We start from the raw sequence: 20,040 nt of genomic DNA on the forward strand, positions 1-20,040 counted from the left end.
TGTGGTCCTTTGGTCGTTCAGTCGATGAAGCGGTCGATGGAGTCTTAGTCGACCACATTTTGTATCAGTTGACCTCTTTTTTTTAGATGATAAGGATTTATACAGGACAACAGCAGCAGAGTGCCTTTTCAGTTACAGCTGCACAGGAGTGGAACTCGGTCCCTCAGAACATCAGAGAAATAAGCACCTACATTCTGTTCAAAAAGCATTTAAAAAACTGGTTCATAACACATCAAACATGTCTGCATTAACATTACTAATGACTCCCCCCTGACTAACCAAACACTTGTGTTTTCTCTTGAGTTGGATGTTGAATGGCTGTGGACTGTCTGTATGATGCCTGTGTTTTGTTTGTCCTTTCTGAACACTTTTGTTTACAGTGTTTGTTATATCTGTTTTTAATGTTTTTTTCTATACTATATTGTAATTTTCACTTTATAATATTTTACTCTTGTTTTTAGGGAGACAGGTTTGCCATCTGTCCAGGGACAACAGATGAAAAATAGCCTTTTGGCTAATTCTGGTGCATTTGCAGCAATGCTATTAATGTACACTGTCCCTGTCAAATAAACCAATAAATAAATAAACGAGAAGTGAGTGAATAATAGCATAGTTTTACATAGTTATCCTGAACAATTATTATTACAAATATTAGCATGTGCTTTATTATTACTAGAGGTGGATAGTACTTAGTTACATTCACTTGAGTACTTTTCAAGTAGCACAATTTTACTCCAAATAAAATAGAAGTAAATAGTATAGTAAAATATAATAATAGTTAACAGTACTCTTACTGGAGTAATATATAGTACAGTGTAGCAGTACTCTTATTTGAGTAATATATAGTACAGTGTAACAGTACTCTTATTCGAATAAAAGTTGTGTTTCTCTTCCGTCTGTGAGCAAGTCTAAAGTGACTTTATGTAACAATATGAAATGCTTTGAACATGTGTGTTTCTTGCAGCTCCTTCAGATGTGATTTTGTTTGGCTCATTTGTGTGTTTGCATTTTGTGCGTATTTCATGTTACTCTTACTTGAGAAGTACTTTTACCATTTTTTTAATTTTTTTTTTTTTTTTTTTTACATTTTACTTAACGTTCCTCTTATTTGAGTGCATTTACTACTACATTTACTACTCTGGCCACCTCTAGCTTACTAATACTATGATGTAACTCTATAATACTAATACAGTTACTGACATTTAAAAGACACGTTGGTTATTTAAGGGTCCTATATAAAACTGACCCTCGTGAGCTTTAAGTCATGTTACAATTATAATGCTGTTACCAACACAACTCATGTGTTTGTTGAGGCAACGATATTATAACAAATCAAAATGTGTGTAGTATAAGCACTTGAACATTAATCTTGACAAAACTAAAACTAAACTAAAACCCATAAACGATGTGCAGCCAATATAATAAAACAATGATGACCGATCCTCACCTTTGTCCCTTTAAAGAGCAGACTTCCGCAGTAAAAATAAATTACGTACGTATAAATATTCACTTTTCTGTTTTATTCTCACTTATATCCTCAAAGTTCGTCTTTAATCCAGGATTTTTGTCAAAGTTTGTCCCCCACTCAGTCCGAGGCCGTCACCATGGAGACCATACCGTGCTCTGATTGGCTGAGGCGGCTCGCGGTGCACTGTGGGGCTGTCATGGCTGCGCGGATTTGACCGAAACGTTTGCGCCCCGGTTTCACGTTTTATTTGACATTTTTCACGAATATAAATCCAGTTTAAGGAGTTTAGACGCCCCGTAGCGGAAGAATGGCGTCCACCGCGGCGGGAAAGCAACGCATCCCGAAAGTGGCGAAGGTAAAAACACCAGAAAACCGCGGTGCAAAGAAAGAGCTAACTGTGGCTAATGCAACAACACCAAAAGTTCAAAACGGAGCCACGTGTTTAGCGTTTAAAATCTTTGTTCCTGTCGCAGTGAACATAACTAACGTGTACCTAGTTAAATAAATGTGCTAATGAACAATATACCTCCAAATTGGAAATTATTAATTTGAATTGTTCAAAGTAAAGCTAACAAAGCTTCATGTCAGCCATGTTAGACTGCGCTGCCCCTGTGCTCTAGCTCTTGAAAGTATAAACAACATAATTAACCTTTTCCCTTTGAGCTAATTTGGGTGAGAAATTGAATATAATGTCCAAGGAGGGTTTCAGTATTACTGCAGTGCCTGTACCTCTTATACTTATTTCTCTGCTGGTGTTACTACTGCTGCTGCTATTACTAATACAATTACTACAACTTCTACAATTACTGCTACTACTACTTCTACACTTACTGCTGCTGCTACTACTATTATTATTATCATCACCGCTACATCTACTACTATTATTACCGCTACTACTTCTACAATTACTACTATTACTTCTACAATAACTGCTACTACTCCTATTACTACTACTACTTCTACAATTACTGCTGCTACTACTACTGCTTTTATAATTACTACTACTTCTGCAATTACTGCTACTACTACTACACTTACTGCTGCTGCTACCACTACTACTACTACTACTACTACTACTATTACTATTACTTATGCCTGTCACAACAACAAATGAAGAACAATAATACAGAATGCTATCATACCGCTGACGCGATTACCCTAATGCAGCATAGCAAAGCATAGCAAACTATTCTATATGTACAGTATTGTTAACGAATATGGGCTGCAATAAAGAAATTAAATACTTAATGGGCCATATAAGTTATTTACTTGACCGTCTACAGCTCAAATCTTTAGTATAGCAAACTACAAAAAGTTCCACTGTTAGGATAAATAACTGTGCTAGCCATTTTGTATAACGACTACTGTCATTATTGTACTGATGTCATGTGAATTTAAGGATTGTGATCACAGCTGTGAGTCTCATAGATATATGTCAATGCATGATATTCAAATCTATCTAATGGCAAACTAACTAAATAAGACAAGAACTACTGATAGGGATGATATCATGATTTGTTACCAGACACACCCCAGAAGGAAGCTCGTCGCAGTCTGATTGGACTGTGCAACAAGGCCTGGCCTGTGCACCAATGAAAGTCTAAACCACAGTAGCCTCCCACTATAGATTATGTATAAACTTATTGTATAGGTGTAAACATGCAGTCTTTGCAGGGGAATGTCAACACAGACTCCTTCTACAGGTATTGCTCTAGTATTTGAATAAGTTAATTCTCTGGGCTTTATTTCTGTTTCAAGTGTATTATTTATCTAAGCAGAAAATAACTAACATGAGAGGAAAAGGCTGTTTTCCTCAACACCGCACTAGTACAAAGAAAAATACCCAGGATAAATAGTGACTCCCAAAAATAATTGTTCCATCTATCATGTATTGAACAATGAATATTTATCGTGACCTACTACTACTACTACTACTACTACTTGTGATGATTGTTGTTGCTAGCGTAAATGTAACACTTCTACTACTAAAATTACTACTACCATTACATATTACTAATACTTAACACGGGTTAAGATTACAAAGTTAATGGTCACTATACTGACTTATTGGCCAATTTATGAAAGTATTTTTCATAAATTGGCCACATTTCACATATTTTTCCTGACACTTTTTATTGTGTTTACTTTATTTACTGGAGATTTCCTGACTCTAGTGTGACAACATGTGAGTTTTGGAGGGTTGATCAGTTAATATGGCAGATACTAGATGATGATGATCACTCAGGTACTTAAAAGCATTTTGTAAAGCTAGTGATTCATATGTTTTGCAGCTTCTATGATTGCGCTTATAGAAGCATGAGGATATATTTATCATAGTTATAAATATTATGGGTTTCTAGGCCTGTCACCATAATCACTATATCGACTTATCGTTCAATATATGTAAGCTCGAACAATATATTTAGGGCTTAATATTTTTGGTGTGTGCTTTTTCAAAGAGTGCAGATTTTGGGTGTTTCTGTTGTAATATAAAAACATTTAAGCTGTAGAGGATTGAATATCTCACTTCTATGGCTGATTATTGGTCCATTCTGCTGTTTATTTGTTGCAGCTCAGGCCTTCTGAATGTTACTGTCTATTTAAAATGGTTCTCTGGGATTATCCTGTTTTATTGTGATTGTGTCAGTGGCATAGAGTAGTTTCAGTGCTATCATTTAAATTATTCTGCTATTGTGCGGTTGGTTGATTCCAGGTGAAGAACAAGGCTCCGGCTGAAGTTCAGATCACCGCTGAGCAGCTCCTGAGAGAGGCCAAAGAGAGAGAGCTCGAGCTGCTGCCTCCACCTCCCAAACAGAAGATCACAGACAAAGAGGAGCTCAACGACTACAAGCTCAAGAAGAGGAAGGTACTGCTACTCAAATGTACTGTTAAAGAAGACTTATTGTGCTTGTGTGTGCTCTGTAGTTATAATCTATGACACCGGTGCATCATTATGTTATAATTTGCACATCTTAAATCATAATATTGAGCTTAAATGACTTAATAAAATAAACAAGTGACCTTTATGTTAGAAAACTGTACTGCTCAATGGGAGCTGATGTCGCCGTAAACATCACCACAACAAAGTGCTTCATGTTGTTGGAAAAGATTAGAAATATGGAGTGTTGAAAATAAGTGATTAAAGATTACTCAAACATGCACGAATCATCCCAAATACAACTTCAGAGGGTCAGTGAGAAGAAACAACTATTACATGGTTAAGAGCTGTGAAAAGTTGATTTTGCTGAATAGGTCTGACTAAAATGTACTGTACCAGTTTTGTACTTTTTTCTGTTACTGTTTTTTTTCTACTTTTTAACAGTTTGCAGTAGTCCAAAGTTATTCCTTACTTTCCTGACGCATTCCGAGCATCCTAATTATTCACCTTGACGAGTTTATAAGCACATTTCACTAATTTCTAAAACCAGTGTCTTTTTGCCGCTGCGGTAATTCACTGCACTTCTGGTTCACAGACAATAAAATGCTTTAAAATTAGATGGAGACAGTATACTCAACAGTGTCATTTTGTATACTCACCAGTGTCCCCCTGCTCTGACTGCTGGGGCTGCTCTGACACCTCCTGCGGTCCAGAGTGTGACTGTTGGGTTCAAACGCTTTTTTATGTCGACCCAACTAGTGGCAGTGTGAAAACGACCTAAGATTAAGACACAACATCTCAAGAAAGCTCCAACCCAACATTATTTTTTGTTGAGCACAGACATTTCTATGAACTTTTCTTGATAATCAACAGATGCATTAGTTGAATAATTGTTTGTTTGTTTTTTCTTTGTGTAAATATAAATGTTGTTGTTTTTCAGGGGTTTGAGGACAACATTCGGAAGAACCGCACAGTGATCAGTAACTGGATCAAATACGCACAATGGGAGGAGAGTCTGCAGGAGGTCCAGAGGTGCGTACTGTTCAGGTTATGACTATTCTCTGGGACCTGAACAGTGCATTTTGACATTTTACAGCATTTTACAGTCTATTCCAACCTAAAGATGATATGATGTTATTTTGAAATTGTTATTTTGAAGATCTTAATTTTGAGAATATTTTTTTGTCTAAATAGTGTTTATTATCATTGTGGTACTGGATTCGGTATTGACTCTATTCCTTAGTATAGATATAGAGTTTGAAATTTTAGTATCGTGACAACAATGATAGCCTGTGTGTACTTTTCAGGGCTCGGTCTATCTACGAGCGCGCCCTGGACGTGGATCACCGAAACATTGCGCTGTGGTTGAAATATGCCGAGATGGAGATGAAGAGCCGACAGGTGAACCACGCCCGGAACATCTGGGACCGCGCCATCACCATCCTGCCCCGAGTCAACCAGTTCTGGTACGAAAGACACAGATTTCATGGAGGAATGAGGAAAACAGTGTTCCGCCTGCCCCACAGTAACACATTTGCCTCCCAGACTTTGCGATGTCGTATGCGATTTTTAATCTGCTGTGCTCCTCATGTGTGGTGTTGGTGCCTATATCCAAAAGCCTTGTATTTTCTCCACAAATTCATCCATAAAACATCACTAATAATCCAGTCTGATCCTTACAGATCGGTGGGTGAAGCTGCTGCAGATTAGTGATTGTAAACAAAAGACTACTTCCTGTTTGTCTATCAACAGCGTTCTGTCTGCGCAGCACATTTTCTGAGCTAGGTTTTAAGAAATAATAACACACTTTTGACTTGCATATAATTTGAGTGCAATGCTCCGATCATTTTAAACAGAGGAGTCTCTAAGTGAGTCGATTTACTCTTGACAGGAAATGGTTTATGTGAGTGCACTAGTTTTGATGGCTTTTAGCTTGTAGTGTGTGGTCTCTTCTCTGCAGTCTCTGTACTCAGAAAATTGTAAGAGTTAAAACCTTACACGATTCTCCTGAAGTACTTGGGTATATTTGTTTCAGGTACAAGTATACGTACATGGAGGAGATGCTGGGGAACGTGGCAGGCTGCAGACAGGTGTTTGAGCGCTGGATGCAGTGGGAGCCAGAGGAGCAGGCCTGGCATTCTTACATCAACTTTGAGCTGCGATACAAAGAGGTGGACAAGGCACGCAGCATCTATGAACGATATATCCTTTAAATACCATTGGATTCATCTGTTTAAAGAGGGAGTACTACGCAAAATTATATTTTTTGGAGCTTTCTACCATGTTGTAACCTTGTTTCCTCATCCAAAACATGCTTGAAGAGGTTTTAGATGTCATCCATACATTTTTTGTTTTATTTAATACAAGACAGACGAACATAGTGGCCAGTCATATACTGTAGTGACAAGTGATAAGACAGACCCAAGACCTGACCCAAGACCAAGGTTTGTAGACGTAACAGCTATTTTGGTTTTGGAGAGGGTAATTGTTATTATGATTATTGTTATTATATAAATACATTAATTAAATTATATAAATAAATAAAAGAAGTTAGAATTAAGTGTTGTGGTCGGTGAAGCCCAGTTGTTAAGCGCAGCTGTTTCCTGACCCTAAGGAGGCAGCTAGCTGAGTAGATGCACCATCCACCCCTTCGAAGCAATCCTGTATTTGAACAAAATTTTGCCATTCTCTGTCCAGTAAGATGTGTTCTATGTAGTATTTTGTGTTGTGTTGTATGAGGTATAGGTTTGCATTGTCTGACATATCGTAGCTGTTATTGCAGATTTGAGTTCAGAAGTTGGCATCAGTGGCAATTTCCCAGTCTTTTTCCCACTGATGATCTTAAAACTTTTTTTTCAGTCTTGGATTATGTGTATTATGTCTCCAATGGTAACTGGAGACCACCATAGAGATACATGTAGGACTCCCCCAGCCTGATGTCACTGCAAAGTATCTGTAGAGCAGAAACACATGTTGTCTCTGTATCCGTGTAAACTCCTTGACTTGTGAGCACTCGTGATGGTGCATCCGGAGGTGAAGAATTGGGTGAAGTTTGCTCGTTTTGAGGAACGTCACGGATACATCGCTCACAGCAGAAGAGTTTATGAGCGTGCCGTGGAGTTCTTCGGAGAGGATTACGTGGACGAGAACCTGTACGTGGCCTTTGCCCGCTTTGAGGAGACGCAGAAAGAGGTGAGATGCTGAAGGAGTCACTACCACTGCAATGGATCATGGCTCTATGTCATATGACAAAATCATGTTTTTACCTCATTGATCAATCACAGAGTATTATTAAATAAAATGGTTTTCTATATACATTTTCTAAACATAATTGATACACACTTTAAATTATTGCAATTCACCCCCAAAATGGTAAAAGACTGGTTTGGAGCAGATGCCAGGACTGAACCAGGACTGAACCAGGACTGAACCAGGACTGAACCAGGACTGAACCAGGACTGAACCAGGACTGAACCAGGACTGAACCAGGACTGAACCAGGACTGAACCAGGACTGAACCAGGACACAACATTCCCACAACATTCCCACAGTAGTTCAAACCGGGACAAAAACGTGTCTAAACCGGGTCTAAACCAGGACTAAACCATTGCCACAGTTCTAAACAAGAACCCAAAAGAAGACAAAATTGTGATACATGAATGATACACTACATTTAACAGATGCCTGAACTGCAGAGAACTCCACAGGAAAAAAGTTATCTAAAATATCTAATCTCTTGTTTGGCCAAAATTTCAAAGTGTAAAAATGTTGAAATGTGATTGTAAATACTTTTCCCCCCTTTTCCCTGTTTTGCAGTTTGAGCGTGTGCGTGTTATCTATAAGTACGCTCTGGACCGCATCCCAAAGAGCCAGGCCCAAGAGCTGTTCAAAAACTACACCGTCTTTGAAAAGAAGTTTGGAGACCGACGCGGCATCGAGGATGTCATCGTGAACAAGAGGAGGTTCCAATACGAGGAGGAGGTCAAGGTACAGAGGAGGAGGAGGTGCAGAGGATGAGAGGAGAGATGAGGTAAAGAGGGGGAGGGAGATAAGAGGAGGGACGGGAGAGGACATGATTGTGAACATGAGGAGGTTGAAGAATGAGCAAGAGGAGGTGCAGAGGGGAGGAGGTACAGAGGAGGAGAGAGAGAGAGCAAATCAATCAATCAATCAATCAAACCTTATTTCTATAGCACCTTCTAACAACCCAGGCTGCCCAAAGTGTTGTACAACGTTAAAAAACACAAATAGGAGAGGGTGGAGGAGGTACAGACGAGGAACAGAGGATGGGAAGGTGCAGAGGAGGAGGGAGGCGGAGGGGTTACTGAGGAGATCAAAGTAAAGTGGAGGGGGGAGAGGGAGGACGAGTGAGTCGTGTAATAGTTTTTTTTTTTTAAACTCATTGTTTTCCATGATGCTTTGCAGGCGAACCCCCATAACTACGACGCATGGTTCGATTACCTGCGTCTGCTGGAGAGTGACGCAGATCCGGACACGGTCAGAGATGTTTACGAGCGCGCTATCGCTAACGTGCCACCAATACAGGAAAAGAGACACTGGAGACGCTACATCTACCTGTGGATCAACTACGCACTGTACGAGGAGCTGGAGGTCAAGGTACAGATACTGTAAATACTACTGCAAATACTACTACTGTACATATTACTTTGCCTCTCCTCCAACAGAACCACAACTGCCTGATTTTAAAAGTTTATATTGTTCATTTTTAGGACGCAGAGCGAACACGGCAGGTTTATCAGGCCTGCCTTGACCTCATTCCTCACAAAAAGGTAATTAGAGCTTCACTTTGGAACTTTTATGTTGGAGCGTCTGCCACCTTTTTGTCTACATGGAGAAGTTACTGCTTTGGCTGGAATACTCCTCAGTATGGCATTAAAACTGTCTATCTTGCATTTACCAATTAGTTGTTTTTATTGCCTTAAAAACATGGATTTGTACCGTGAGTGGTCGCCTCTCCGCTGAGGGTGTCACAAGTGTCAAAAGCACATACTAATCACTAATTAATACTGTACTGTGGAATATTTAAAGCATAGCGGTAATATCTCCATAGAGACCTTGAAAACGTACACAGTGCGACTTTAAATAAACTATTTTGTTTTTCCTCAGTTCACCTTTGCAAAAATGTGGCTCCTCTTTGCTCAGTTTGAGATCAGACAGAAAAACCTCCAAGCAGCTCGAAAAGTCATGGTAAGAATGTCAGATGCCCTCCCTCCCTCCCCATGTGTCAGATGCCCTCCCTCCCTCCCCATGTGTCAGATGCCCTCCCTCCCTCCCCATGTGTCAGATGACCTCCCTCCCTCTCCATGTGTCAGATGACCTCCCTCCCTCTCCATGTGTCAGATGACCTCCCTCCCTCCCTCCCTCCCCATGTGTCAGATGCCCTCCCTCTCTCCCTCCCCATGTGTCAGATGCCCTCCCTCCCTCTCTTCCTCCCCATGTGTCAGATGCCCTCTCTTCCTCCCCATGTGTCAGATGCCCTCCCTCCCTCCCCATGTGTCAGATGCCCTCCCTCCCTCCCCATGTGTCAGATGCCCTCCCTCCCTCAGATGCCCTTCCCTCTGACCCTGTTGAATGTTCTCTCAGGGCACAGCGATCGGTAAATGTCCGAAGAACAAGCTGCTAAAGGGCTACATCGAGCTGGAGCTGCAGCTGAGAGAGTTTGACCGCTGCCGAAAACTCTACGAGAAGTACCTGGAGTTTGGCCCGGAAAACTGTACCACCTGGATCAAGTTTGCCGAGCTGGAGAGCATTCTGGGAGATACGGAGCGCGCCCGGGCTATATACGAGCTGGCCATCGGGCAGCCAAGACTCGACATGCCAGAGGTAATACTGCTACTACAAATACTTCTGTAAATACTACTGCAGCCCAGACTCAATATGGCAGAGGTAATACTGCTTATACTACTGTACCACTGCAAGTACTACCGCTACTACTGCAGAGCTCCTTGATTTCACATGTGTCACTGTTTGGTTCTGGCTTGAGACATGACAGAGGACTGACATCTGTATAAAAAACATATGATGTCCTAAATTCCTGACCAGAATCTAAACCTTTTGCTTCTGTGTCCAGGTTTTGTGGAAGTCCTACATCGACTTTGAGATCGAGCAAGAGGAGTTTGAAAACACCAGAAACCTGTACAAGAGACTCCTGCAGAGAACGCAGCATGTCAAGGTAAGAGGACCCTAATCGAGGTTAGACCGAGTTTAGTCCTGGGCTAGTTTGTGTTCAGTCCCTGGTTCAGGGTTTAGATCTGGCTTAGACCTTTATTACCGTGTGTGATAATCCTAGTTTAGACCTGGTTTAGACCTGGTTTAGTCCGGGTTCGGCCCTGCTTTAGCCCAGTCTAGTCCATGCTTTAGTCCTGGTTTAGTCCTATATTAACCCTGTGTGCATTTCCAGGTGTGGTTGAGCTTTGCTAAGTTCGAGCTGTCCGTGGACTCATCTGAGCGCGTGCTGAAGAGTCGACAGGTTTACGAGGACGCAAACCGCAGCTTGAGAAACTGTGAAGAGAAGGAAGAGCGGCTGATGCTGCTCGAAGCCTGGAGGGACTTTGAAAACCAGTTTGGATCCACCCAGAACCAAGACCGGGTCAGAAAACTGCTCCCCGAGAAGGTGAAGAAGAGGAGGAAGGTCACCGCAGAGGACGGGGTGAGTGCTGCCTCCTACTGGCCCACAACTCTGTGGTCATGATGCTAACATTTCAAACTCATTACCAATTTTGATACTGCAATGATGGAAAGAAAACACTTGGACAATAAAATATAATTTCCAGCACAAAATAATAGTGCTTTCTTTAAAGAGGGGGTATTATGTAAAATCTTTTTTTTTTTTTTACCTTTCTACCATGTTATAATGTTGTTCCTGCATCAAAAACATACCTGAAGCATGTTTCATGCATGTTTCAGTATTTGATCGCTCATTCACTATTCACTATTTGATCGCTCATTACAGTTAGCAGTATGAGCCTGTACAAAGCTCCACCCACAAACCTACATCACCCATGCTCCCACAAGACAATTCTCCATAAATATACAAAAACATGATACAAACTACAAACTTGACAAACCTGATGTAATGTGCAGTAGTTTCATTCGTGGGATGTACGCTGAGTGTGTTGATAGCACTCTTAAGGGAAGGGGAAGTGAGGGGAGGAGTGAAGGGAGGGCAGACTCAAAACATTTGAATGTGTTAATATGTTAATTTATTGTTTTAGGTGACTTTAGCATTTTCAAAACAATAGAAGGAAACATGGTGATATAAATATGTTATGTGTTACAGTTAATACCCCATAGAAGTCAAATACCCCCTCTTTAATACCACATAGATGTCAAATACCCCCTCTTTAATACCACATACAAGTCAAATACCCCCTCTTTAATACCACATACAAGTCAAATACCCCCTCTTTAATACCACATACAAGTCAAATACCCCCTCTTTAATACCACATACAAGTCAAATACCCCCTCTTTAATACCACATACAAGTCAAATACCCCCTCTTTACCATCTGCTTCTATACTGGTGATGAAGAAAGGCCAGATTTTGTCATGTATAAGGTTTTTTTTTCAGTAGTGATACCTGCACAAAAAACCTGCGTATCTAGGTAGTTTCGATACTGGTTTTAGTATTGCTTAGGAACCCTAACTGTGACATACAGTCTTTGAAGTGTTTATTGTAAATGTAAATAATACTTAGAGCCCATAGTATAATATTAAAGCTTTAGATGTGTGTTACTATCTGTGTAATTACTGGGTCTATCCACATGAAACAAAAACTGGTTCAGCGTCTTCTGTTAGTTTAAATGAACAAAATTCAAATGATTTTTGTCACAATATCTTTATAAAGTGGAGCCATGATTCAAGCCCAATGGGTCGTCTGTCATAGTTATAGAGGCCCCACCCTGCATCTTGAGAGTATGACATCATCATCATCTAGAATATGAACTGTTAAGAGTTTATTTATTTGATTAAATGTTTAATTCCTGTGTCATTTTAGTCCGAGGCTGGCTGGGAGGAATATTATGACTACATTTTCCCAGAAGACTCAGCAAACCAGCCCAACCTCAAACTACTTGCCATGGCCAAGATGTGGAAGAAACAGCAGGTGGTGGCAGACGAGACAGAAAACAATGCAGAAAGTTCACCCGGAAAACCATCAGAAAGACGCGAATCGCAATCGGAATCTTCAACATCAAGTTCTGAGTCTGAGGAAGGCGAGGAGGGAGACAAGATGGAGGCGAGGAATTCTGCAAGGGGAGGGGAGGAGGAGGAGGAGAATCAAAGAGAGGAGAGTGGAGAGGAGAATGGAGAGATGCAGAAAAGAGGGCAGGAGAGGGCTGAGGGAGGAGAGAGAGGGGAGACTCAGAAGAGGGAAGGGGAGAGAGGAGAGAGGGATGAGAGGAAAGGGAGAGGGGAAAGAGAAGAGACCCACAGGACCCAGGGTAAGGGAGGAGAGGGGGATGAGAGAGGAGGGGAAACCCAGCGGAGGGATAGGGAGGGAGGACAGACTCAGAGAAGGGGGGAGGATGGAGGAGAAAGGGAGAGAGGAGAGAGGAATGAGAGAAAAGAGGCAGAGGAGTATGACGATCGCGATGAGTCGGGGAGCAGCAGCAGCAGTGATAGTGATGAAGAGTGAAACAGAAATAATGGACAAACTATTGAATATTTTTACTATGTCTTTACGTGTCTTTATAAAATATCAGTTTAAACTTAACTTTGAGTTTGTGCTTCTTTTAGAATGAAAACCGTCCACAGCACTTTGCAGCCAGTTTGTGAATGTTAGTGCAGCACTGCCCTTCTGTGGCAGACGATGGTATTACAGAGTGCAGCGGTCTCCAGTCCATATTTAACAGTCAACTGATAAAATCATTATATCTGATGATCTTGTCAACATTAAATACATTTCCGCAGGTGGCTTCTTAGAGATAGGATGAGGAGCTCAGTCACATGGGCAAAGCTCTGAGTAGAGCCACTGCTGCTCCACATGGAGGGGAGCCTGAGGTGGCTCTTGGACGCCTCCCTGGTGAGGTGTTCATGTCCCACTGGGAAGAGGCTCTGGGGAAGACTCGAGACACAATGGAGGGACTATGTTTCTCAGCTGGCCTGGGAATGCCTCAGAATCCTCTGACAGAGTTGGAGAAAGTGTCTGGGAGTCCCTGCTTAGACTGCTGCCTCCCGGCCCTGGATAAAGTGGGAAAATGGATGGATTCATGTTCCTGAAGGCCTTCTGTACATGATTTTGTAGAGTTCGAGGCATTTAGTTTAGTAAAAACCTGTTTGCCCATTCCTATGTGAGTGCTCAGAAGTTTAAATATCTCAGAATCACACAAAACACAGAACCTTATAACCATATGTTAACTATAAAGCAGACGAGCACACTAGGTCTGCTTTAAATCTAATGCGCCTACAGAACATATGTGTCATCTAATTTGAATGCTGTTTCTATTAAATGTCATAGTTCATTCATTTTAAACAAACTAAAGAAAAGTTAAAACCAAAAACCGCTTTTTTCATGTTTTAATGAGGGAGAATTTGATTTCACAGTAGATTTGACTAAACACTTCAAGGTGTGCAGAGTGGAGCAGGTCTGTGGCTCTCCTTCATTCATTGCTGTTTAAATAAATGTACCTCAATCTGTAAATATTCTGTTTTAATTTTATAGTTCTGTCCTGTTCTTGGAGCGTTTTCTCTCATAATTTTCAGTTTTGTTTTTGGAGAGCCACAGACGCTGTTATTCAATGTCTTCTGGTCGGACCGGATGAGGCAGTGGGATAATGGACTTCTTCTCTGTGTCTCTGGACAAGGCTTTCCTCATGTCTGAAACGGGGAAAAAAACAGATTATTCCAATTTCTAGATCTGATTTTTGTTAAAGATCCTGAGCTTTAAGATATGTTATGCTGTTCCCTCCTCAAAAACTTTGCTTTGCCTAGAATGTTCAACCAGTATAGCATTATAAATGGTCCATCTTGCATTTATTCAATTCCAATTTTAGTAAAAAAACAAACAAAAAAAAAACTTGGTGCTCTAACATCACTTTTGTGTCTACATAGAGATTTGTCTTAGATAAGAAAACAAAACAAAAAAACAGTAAGTAAAAATGTAGCAGGGTCCCAATACATCCATGTGTTTCAAAGTGATAAATTACACCTGTTGCCATAGTGAGTAAAACTTCAAAAGACTAATAAAATCTTTCAATGACAAAAGTCCTCAAAATGGCACCTATAAAGATGAGACCACAACTAGAAGAGGCAGATACACTGGCTCCGTTTACATGCACACCAAAATTTTATTATAATGTGATTTCTTAGGATGATTTAAATGTCATACAAACGGCAAAATCTGACGTGAGGAATCAGGGTGACCATAATTTATTATCATTATTTTGCTGTTTACATCTCATTTATAACTCCTAAAATCTGAAAATAATCAGATTTTGAGTGTGCACGTAACCACAGCCACTGTTAGTGATGTGACTTTGAAACACTGACCGTAAGCGTCCTCGTCCGGCTCTCCGTTGCTGGCAGAGTAATACTCGATGACTGTCCTGTACACGCTGTAGCCCAGACGCTTGTACATGTTTACTGCCACCTGATTGGACACTCGCACGAAGAGGTCGACGAAGAAGCCGCCTTTCCTGGAACAGACAGAGAGATCAGGAGTCTAACCCACAACCTTGTCACTCAGAGAAGGAGAGGCTAACCACTCTGCCACAGTACCTCTCAGAGATCTCCTCTAACATGTCCATGAGTTGAGCTGCAAGTCCCAGTCGTCTGAACTCTGGAGCTACAGACAGAGCAGTCACATGTCCATGCCACTCCTCACGCGCCACCGAGCCCTCCGCCTTCCCCATGACTGATAAACACAAAGAAATATTACAAAATAATTTTAAACTCATAACCATGACTCCACCAAAATACAGGTACTACTGTTGTTACTTTGCAGCTGATGTCATAAACATTCCCTCAGGGTTTAATGTTAACTGTAGGCACTGCTCTGTCTGAAGCTCTGTTAGTAAAGTTAGACTTTAATCTGAGTTTTGTTTTAACACAATCTGACCAGAAAGAACTGACTTATCTGAACTACAACAGGTGAGCTGATTTGTACTGTACTATGACAATGTTTAAATCCAGGCTCCAAAACAGTTCCATTTACCTGTGCATATGACTGAAAGGTTTTTATTCTGTCTCTTCTCTTCTAATGTTCATCTTATGATGATTATTTATGTTTTGATTTGTAGTATTGTGATTTTAATGTCCTTATTTTGTAAAGCTCTTTGAATTACTTTGTGTACTAATTGTGCTATACAAATAAACTTGCCTTGCCTGCTAAACAAGTCCCTCTCAAATAACATTAAAGCCACAAGCTAGCTAGCATTAGCCAACAGTTTTTCAGTTAGTCACTCTCACCTCAATAGGACCATGAACGCTCGTATTGATCACAGGCTCCTGAAAATATGCTCTTTAAATACAGTTTGTATTTTTTATTTTTATTTTTTTTCCAGACAATCCTAATACATTTTGGGTAGTTATTGCTAATGTGTGCATTGCGTCACCAACATACTGTCATAGACATACATGTAGAACCCCCCCAGTGTGATGTTACTGCAGAGTATTGTTATTTCACTTCATACAGCTAGGTGTGAAGGTGTAGCCGTTATGGAATACTACTTGTTCCATTGGCTTTTTCTCGACTAGTCCAAACACAAATGTCGGTAGTGCTCAGTTACATTTCCTGTTATTTTCCTGAGTAACTTTTTAATCTATTTTTAATCTCTAACTGTATTTATGGTCTCCATTTATTTGAGACCAACCCCATAATTTTACTACAAGTAATATATTTTACAGTTAAGCAGTACTTTAACAATACACCTCTGTTCAAATATACTCAAAATTAAAGGTTATATTATGCTAAATGTGAGGTTTAAGTCATGTTCTAATGCTGTTCTCTCCTCAAAAGCAGACCTGGGGTTGTTTTGTTTCATTCACACATGTCTTTATTATTAGTCTGTCTAGAGCACCAAAGCTCAAAATGAACTCAGAAGAACTCAGCCTAAATATGCGGGGTTTGTGTGTTAAACATGTGTGAATGACACAAATCTTAACTCCAGGTCTATTTTTGACGAGGAAAGAACATTATAACATAGATCAGAAAATAGTGTAACCTTTAACTTATTCAAGATGGTCACTTTTTTGAGCTTTTAAACCATCTCACTTCTATTTATGACAGCATTGCGAGTGTATAAAAGAGTACACAATATCATTTGTTCAAACTAAAATCTATATTCTTAGAAATAAGCCATAGTGCATATTTTAAACAAAATCCAAAGACCTCTGCAAACATGTTCTGAAATACAAGGGATTCTTGGATAGCTTAAAGTCATTAAGGCAGACTTTGAATATGAATAAGACTGACTGTATCCCATGAGCTCTCCTCCGGGTGCCTCTGCTACGATGAAGTATTCAGGCCAGTGAGCCAAATACTGCAGGTAGAACGGTATCCCATACTGAGGAAGACCAGGGTCAAGGAGGAAGGATCATATGGTACAGAGGAATACAGCACAGCAAAATTAGGACTAAACCTGGACTAGACCGGCCTGAACCAGATCTAGCACCGTGAAATTAGGACTAAACCAGGGCTAAAACAGAATTAGCGCTGCAAAATTAGGACTAGACCAGGGCTAGCACAGCGAAATTAGAACTACACCAGGACTAAACCCAGACCCAGGACTAGTAGGGATGGGATGCTAAACAATAATATCATTTATCATGATAAAAAGGGTTGACAATAATCGTTTGTGGCGCTTTTTATATAATGGTGATAATCGCCAACAAAGATATTCGCCATTGTGTCACCAGAATGTGCAGAAAAAAACTACTTCTACCTGACGATCTCCTCTAGATCACTGTTGTTTTCAATTATAACAGACAAAGTACAATACTCTAACAGTTTTTAAATAGGGAGCCTATTCATAATATTAAAATTGTAATTATTCATATCCAGAACATTTTTAAACTGTCAGCAACAATAATAATCATATTATAATTATCATGTTAAGATATAATCTTTAATTGCAATCGTAATTACACTGCCTGGCCAAAAAAAAAAGTTGCCACCTGGATTTAACTAAGCAAATGTATGAGCCCCCTCCAGTTGGTCAGGTCTAGGTTCAGGAACAGTCTGTGCTCAAAGAATGAGGTCAGCTGAAACCTGAATATACTGAATGACCAGGTTATTCCATCAATAGATTTTTCTTCGCTGATGGCACAGGCATATTCCAAGATGACAATACCAGGATTCATCGGGCTCAAATTGTGAAAGAGTGGTTCAGGAGCATGAGACATCATCACACATGGATTGTCCACCACAGAGTCCAGACCTTAACCCCATTGAGAATCTTTGGGATGTGCTGGAGAAGGCTTTGTGCAGCGGTCAGGCTCTACCATCATCAATGCAACATCTTGAATGGAAATAAATCTTGTGACATTGCAGAAGCTTATAGAAACAATGCCACAGGGAATGTGTGCTGTAATTAAAGCTAAAGGTAGAACAACCAAATGTTAGAGGTTTTTTTCGTGGCTACGAAAAAACCTCTCTAACATTTGGCCAAGCAGTGTATTTTGGCCATGATAATTGTGACACCAAATTCCAATACTGCCTCATGCCTCAGGACTAGACCCAGACCCAGGGCTAGACCTAGAGCAAAACCACACCAAGTTCGAACATTACCTATGTTTTAAGTGACTGGACAAAACAAAAACTGTAATAGCAGTTGTGAAGTAATGATAGTGGATATAATTGTTTCGTGTCAGTTTCTTAATAAAATAATTGCATTTGAACCCTAACCTTTGAATGTACCCACAATGTTTGAGGAAAGAACATATAAGAACATTTCCACAAACACAGGCATATTCCTATTACAAAAATTGAACTTGCAAGATATTTAGCTTAAGAGTAAAGGATACAGTTTCAGTCAGAGGATCCAAGTTACTGCAAGGAAAGAAACAAACACATTGTATATATGAAGATAAATTGCAGACACAAATCATCATGTATAAGGCATTAATTACATCTATACACTGCCCCTAAAGTACCAACCAGTAGTTTGTATTTAATGTCACTCTTAATTGTCCTGAGATGAGTTTAAAAAGGAAAAACAACGAAAACGTGCCATTGTTTTGGTTTCAGCAGTGTTGTTAGCAAATTAGCTATATGATGCTACGATCGGCTCCAATACATTTTTGCATCTTTTTGGAACATTTAAGACGAAGTAAACATTCTGTAAACACCAAGAGGGTCGGAATACACGTGTTAGAATAAAACGGACCAGAATGAACTTACATATTATTAAATTTAAATAAGTCATCGCAGGTAAATGGTCTTAACGTTGTCATCTTGTTAGCCTGTTAGCTTCTGTAAACCGGAATAACGACATTGATGATGCAGCGCCACATAAAGGAGAGGTGATGGTACTGCAGCTGAATCGCAAAGTAAAGCTTTTTTTTATTTATATTTTAACATATATTTGATTCTTACTTAAGCTACATGATCGTAAATCGTCTCACACCAGCACAGGCCACACCAGCATTAAATTGTGAGGGTTTTTTTTTATTCCCCTCAAACACGTTTTTTGTTTTGTTTTTTTTTTTATTTATAACTTAACATAATTATTTTTATTAGCATCAATGATCATCTCTGATTGCATTTAGATTTTAATATTTCAATAATATGAGCTTTTATGTCAGTTCATGGTTATTCATTCATTACATGTTGCATATCAGACAGAGACACCAAGGAGAGAAATGGAAATAAAATACACAGTATGAATCTACCCAAACTAATGTGTCTAACGTTCTACCAGATGAGCCACTACTACTATCATCAGTAATGTAATTAGACAGAAAACATCAAGTAAGACAAAAAGTCTGAATTCCCAAAGAACAGATTTATCTGAAGATACTTTTTCTCAATACCTGACTTTCACATTGTGTTTTCCTGCCTGTTTTTATCCTCTAAAGAAGCAACCTTCTTGTTGGGTGGTCTGCCATTTGCTTGATTCCATGAAGATGTGAACCTAGAATGTTCCATAGTAAGGCATTATTCATTTGTGGATGTTTTTATGGCTATAATATATAGTATGTATGTGAAGTATATTCTCATTGAGACTGGGCTCTCCTCTCCACAGATCTGACCTGTAACTTGGATCTCTGGTCACCTGGTCTTCATGGAAATAGTGTAATGCCATACTATGGAATATTCCAAGCAAAACAATAAGAGAACAGTTTTCCTCCTGGGATGTGTCCTGCACATTTGTGTAACTCCCTGTGGAGCCGTGCCTCAGTCTCACAGAGGAACGTGGCATGTCGGAGGATTATTGCCACTGAACTTTGACAAAAGCAGAACAATTTTTGTTTTGGTCTTGTCTGCACCGAGTCTGGGATGATCCGGACCATGGGCTGGAACTATCTGAGGACTGACCTCAAAAACAGCTTAGTGCTTTGTCTTTCCTTTGTCCTCAGTGAGTTTCAGGTTCAGTCTCCAGAGACCAGACCTACTTCATATGAACCATGTTTTATCATAGAGCCATTTTGCAAACAGCTCTGTAAAACCCAGACTTTACTCAGCTCCATCCTCAGTGTCTCTGTTTCAAACCTGCCAGGAGCAGTGGACCATG

General features: G+C 40.0%; 2 protein-coding genes across 2 annotated transcripts; one reads left to right on the forward strand and one right to left on the reverse strand.

Moving 5' to 3' along the window:
• The first annotated feature begins 1,648 nt into the window (after positions 1-1,648).
• Positions 1,649-13,082, forward strand: crnkl1 (crooked neck pre-mRNA splicing factor 1). The gene is made up of 14 exons (XM_055232181.1): positions 1,649-1,823; positions 4,182-4,334; positions 5,287-5,378; positions 5,654-5,812; positions 6,382-6,548; positions 7,360-7,538; positions 8,163-8,333; positions 8,772-8,963; positions 9,077-9,136; positions 9,474-9,554; positions 9,951-10,190; positions 10,438-10,539; positions 10,768-11,016; positions 12,366-13,082. Exons 1-14 carry the CDS (start codon positions 1,776-1,778, stop codon positions 13,002-13,004), a joined length of 2,532 nt encoding a protein of 843 aa, XP_055088156.1. The 5' UTR covers positions 1,649-1,775; the 3' UTR covers positions 13,005-13,082.
• A 989-nt stretch (positions 13,083-14,071) lies between these two features.
• Positions 14,072-18,799, reverse strand: naa20 (N-alpha-acetyltransferase 20, NatB catalytic subunit). The gene is made up of 6 exons (XM_033990870.2): positions 18,708-18,799; positions 18,332-18,356; positions 16,782-16,872; positions 15,086-15,221; positions 14,858-15,003; positions 14,072-14,185 (listed from the first exon to the last, which is right to left on the reverse strand). The coding sequence occupies exons 1-6, from the start codon at positions 18,758-18,760 to the stop codon at positions 14,100-14,102; spliced, it is 537 nt and encodes a 178-aa protein (XP_033846761.1). The 5' UTR covers positions 18,761-18,799; the 3' UTR covers positions 14,072-14,099.
• Between the last annotated feature and the right edge of the window lie 1,241 nt (positions 18,800-20,040).

This window comes from Periophthalmus magnuspinnatus, chromosome 24, assembly GCF_009829125.3.
Source record: "Periophthalmus magnuspinnatus isolate fPerMag1 chromosome 24, fPerMag1.2.pri, whole genome shotgun sequence".
Taxonomy (NCBI): domain Eukaryota; kingdom Metazoa; phylum Chordata; class Actinopteri; order Gobiiformes; family Gobiidae; genus Periophthalmus; species Periophthalmus magnuspinnatus.

Coding starts and splice junctions, on each gene's coding strand:
- crnkl1 (XM_055232181.1), top strand. CDS start 1,776: ATGGCGTCCACCGCGGCGGGAAAGCAACGCATCCCGAAAGTGGCGAAG. Junction 9,137..9,473: donor ACCTCATTCCTCACAAAAAG/GTAATTAGAGCT, acceptor GTTTTTCCTCAG/TTCACCTTTGCAAAAATGTG. Junction 10,540..10,767: donor AGAGAACGCAGCATGTCAAG/GTAAGAGGACCC, acceptor GTGCATTTCCAG/GTGTGGTTGAGCTTTGCTAA.
- naa20 (XM_033990870.2), bottom strand. CDS start 18,760: ATGACAACGTTAAGACCATTTACCTGCGATGACTTATTTAAATTTAAT. Junction 16,873..18,331: donor TGGATCCTCTGACTGAAACT/GTATCCTTTACT, acceptor GGTCTTCCTCAG/TATGGGATACCGTTCTACCT. Junction 15,222..16,781: donor AGGAGAGCTCATGGGATACA/GTCAGTCTTATT, acceptor TGTGTTTATCAG/TCATGGGGAAGGCGGAGGGC.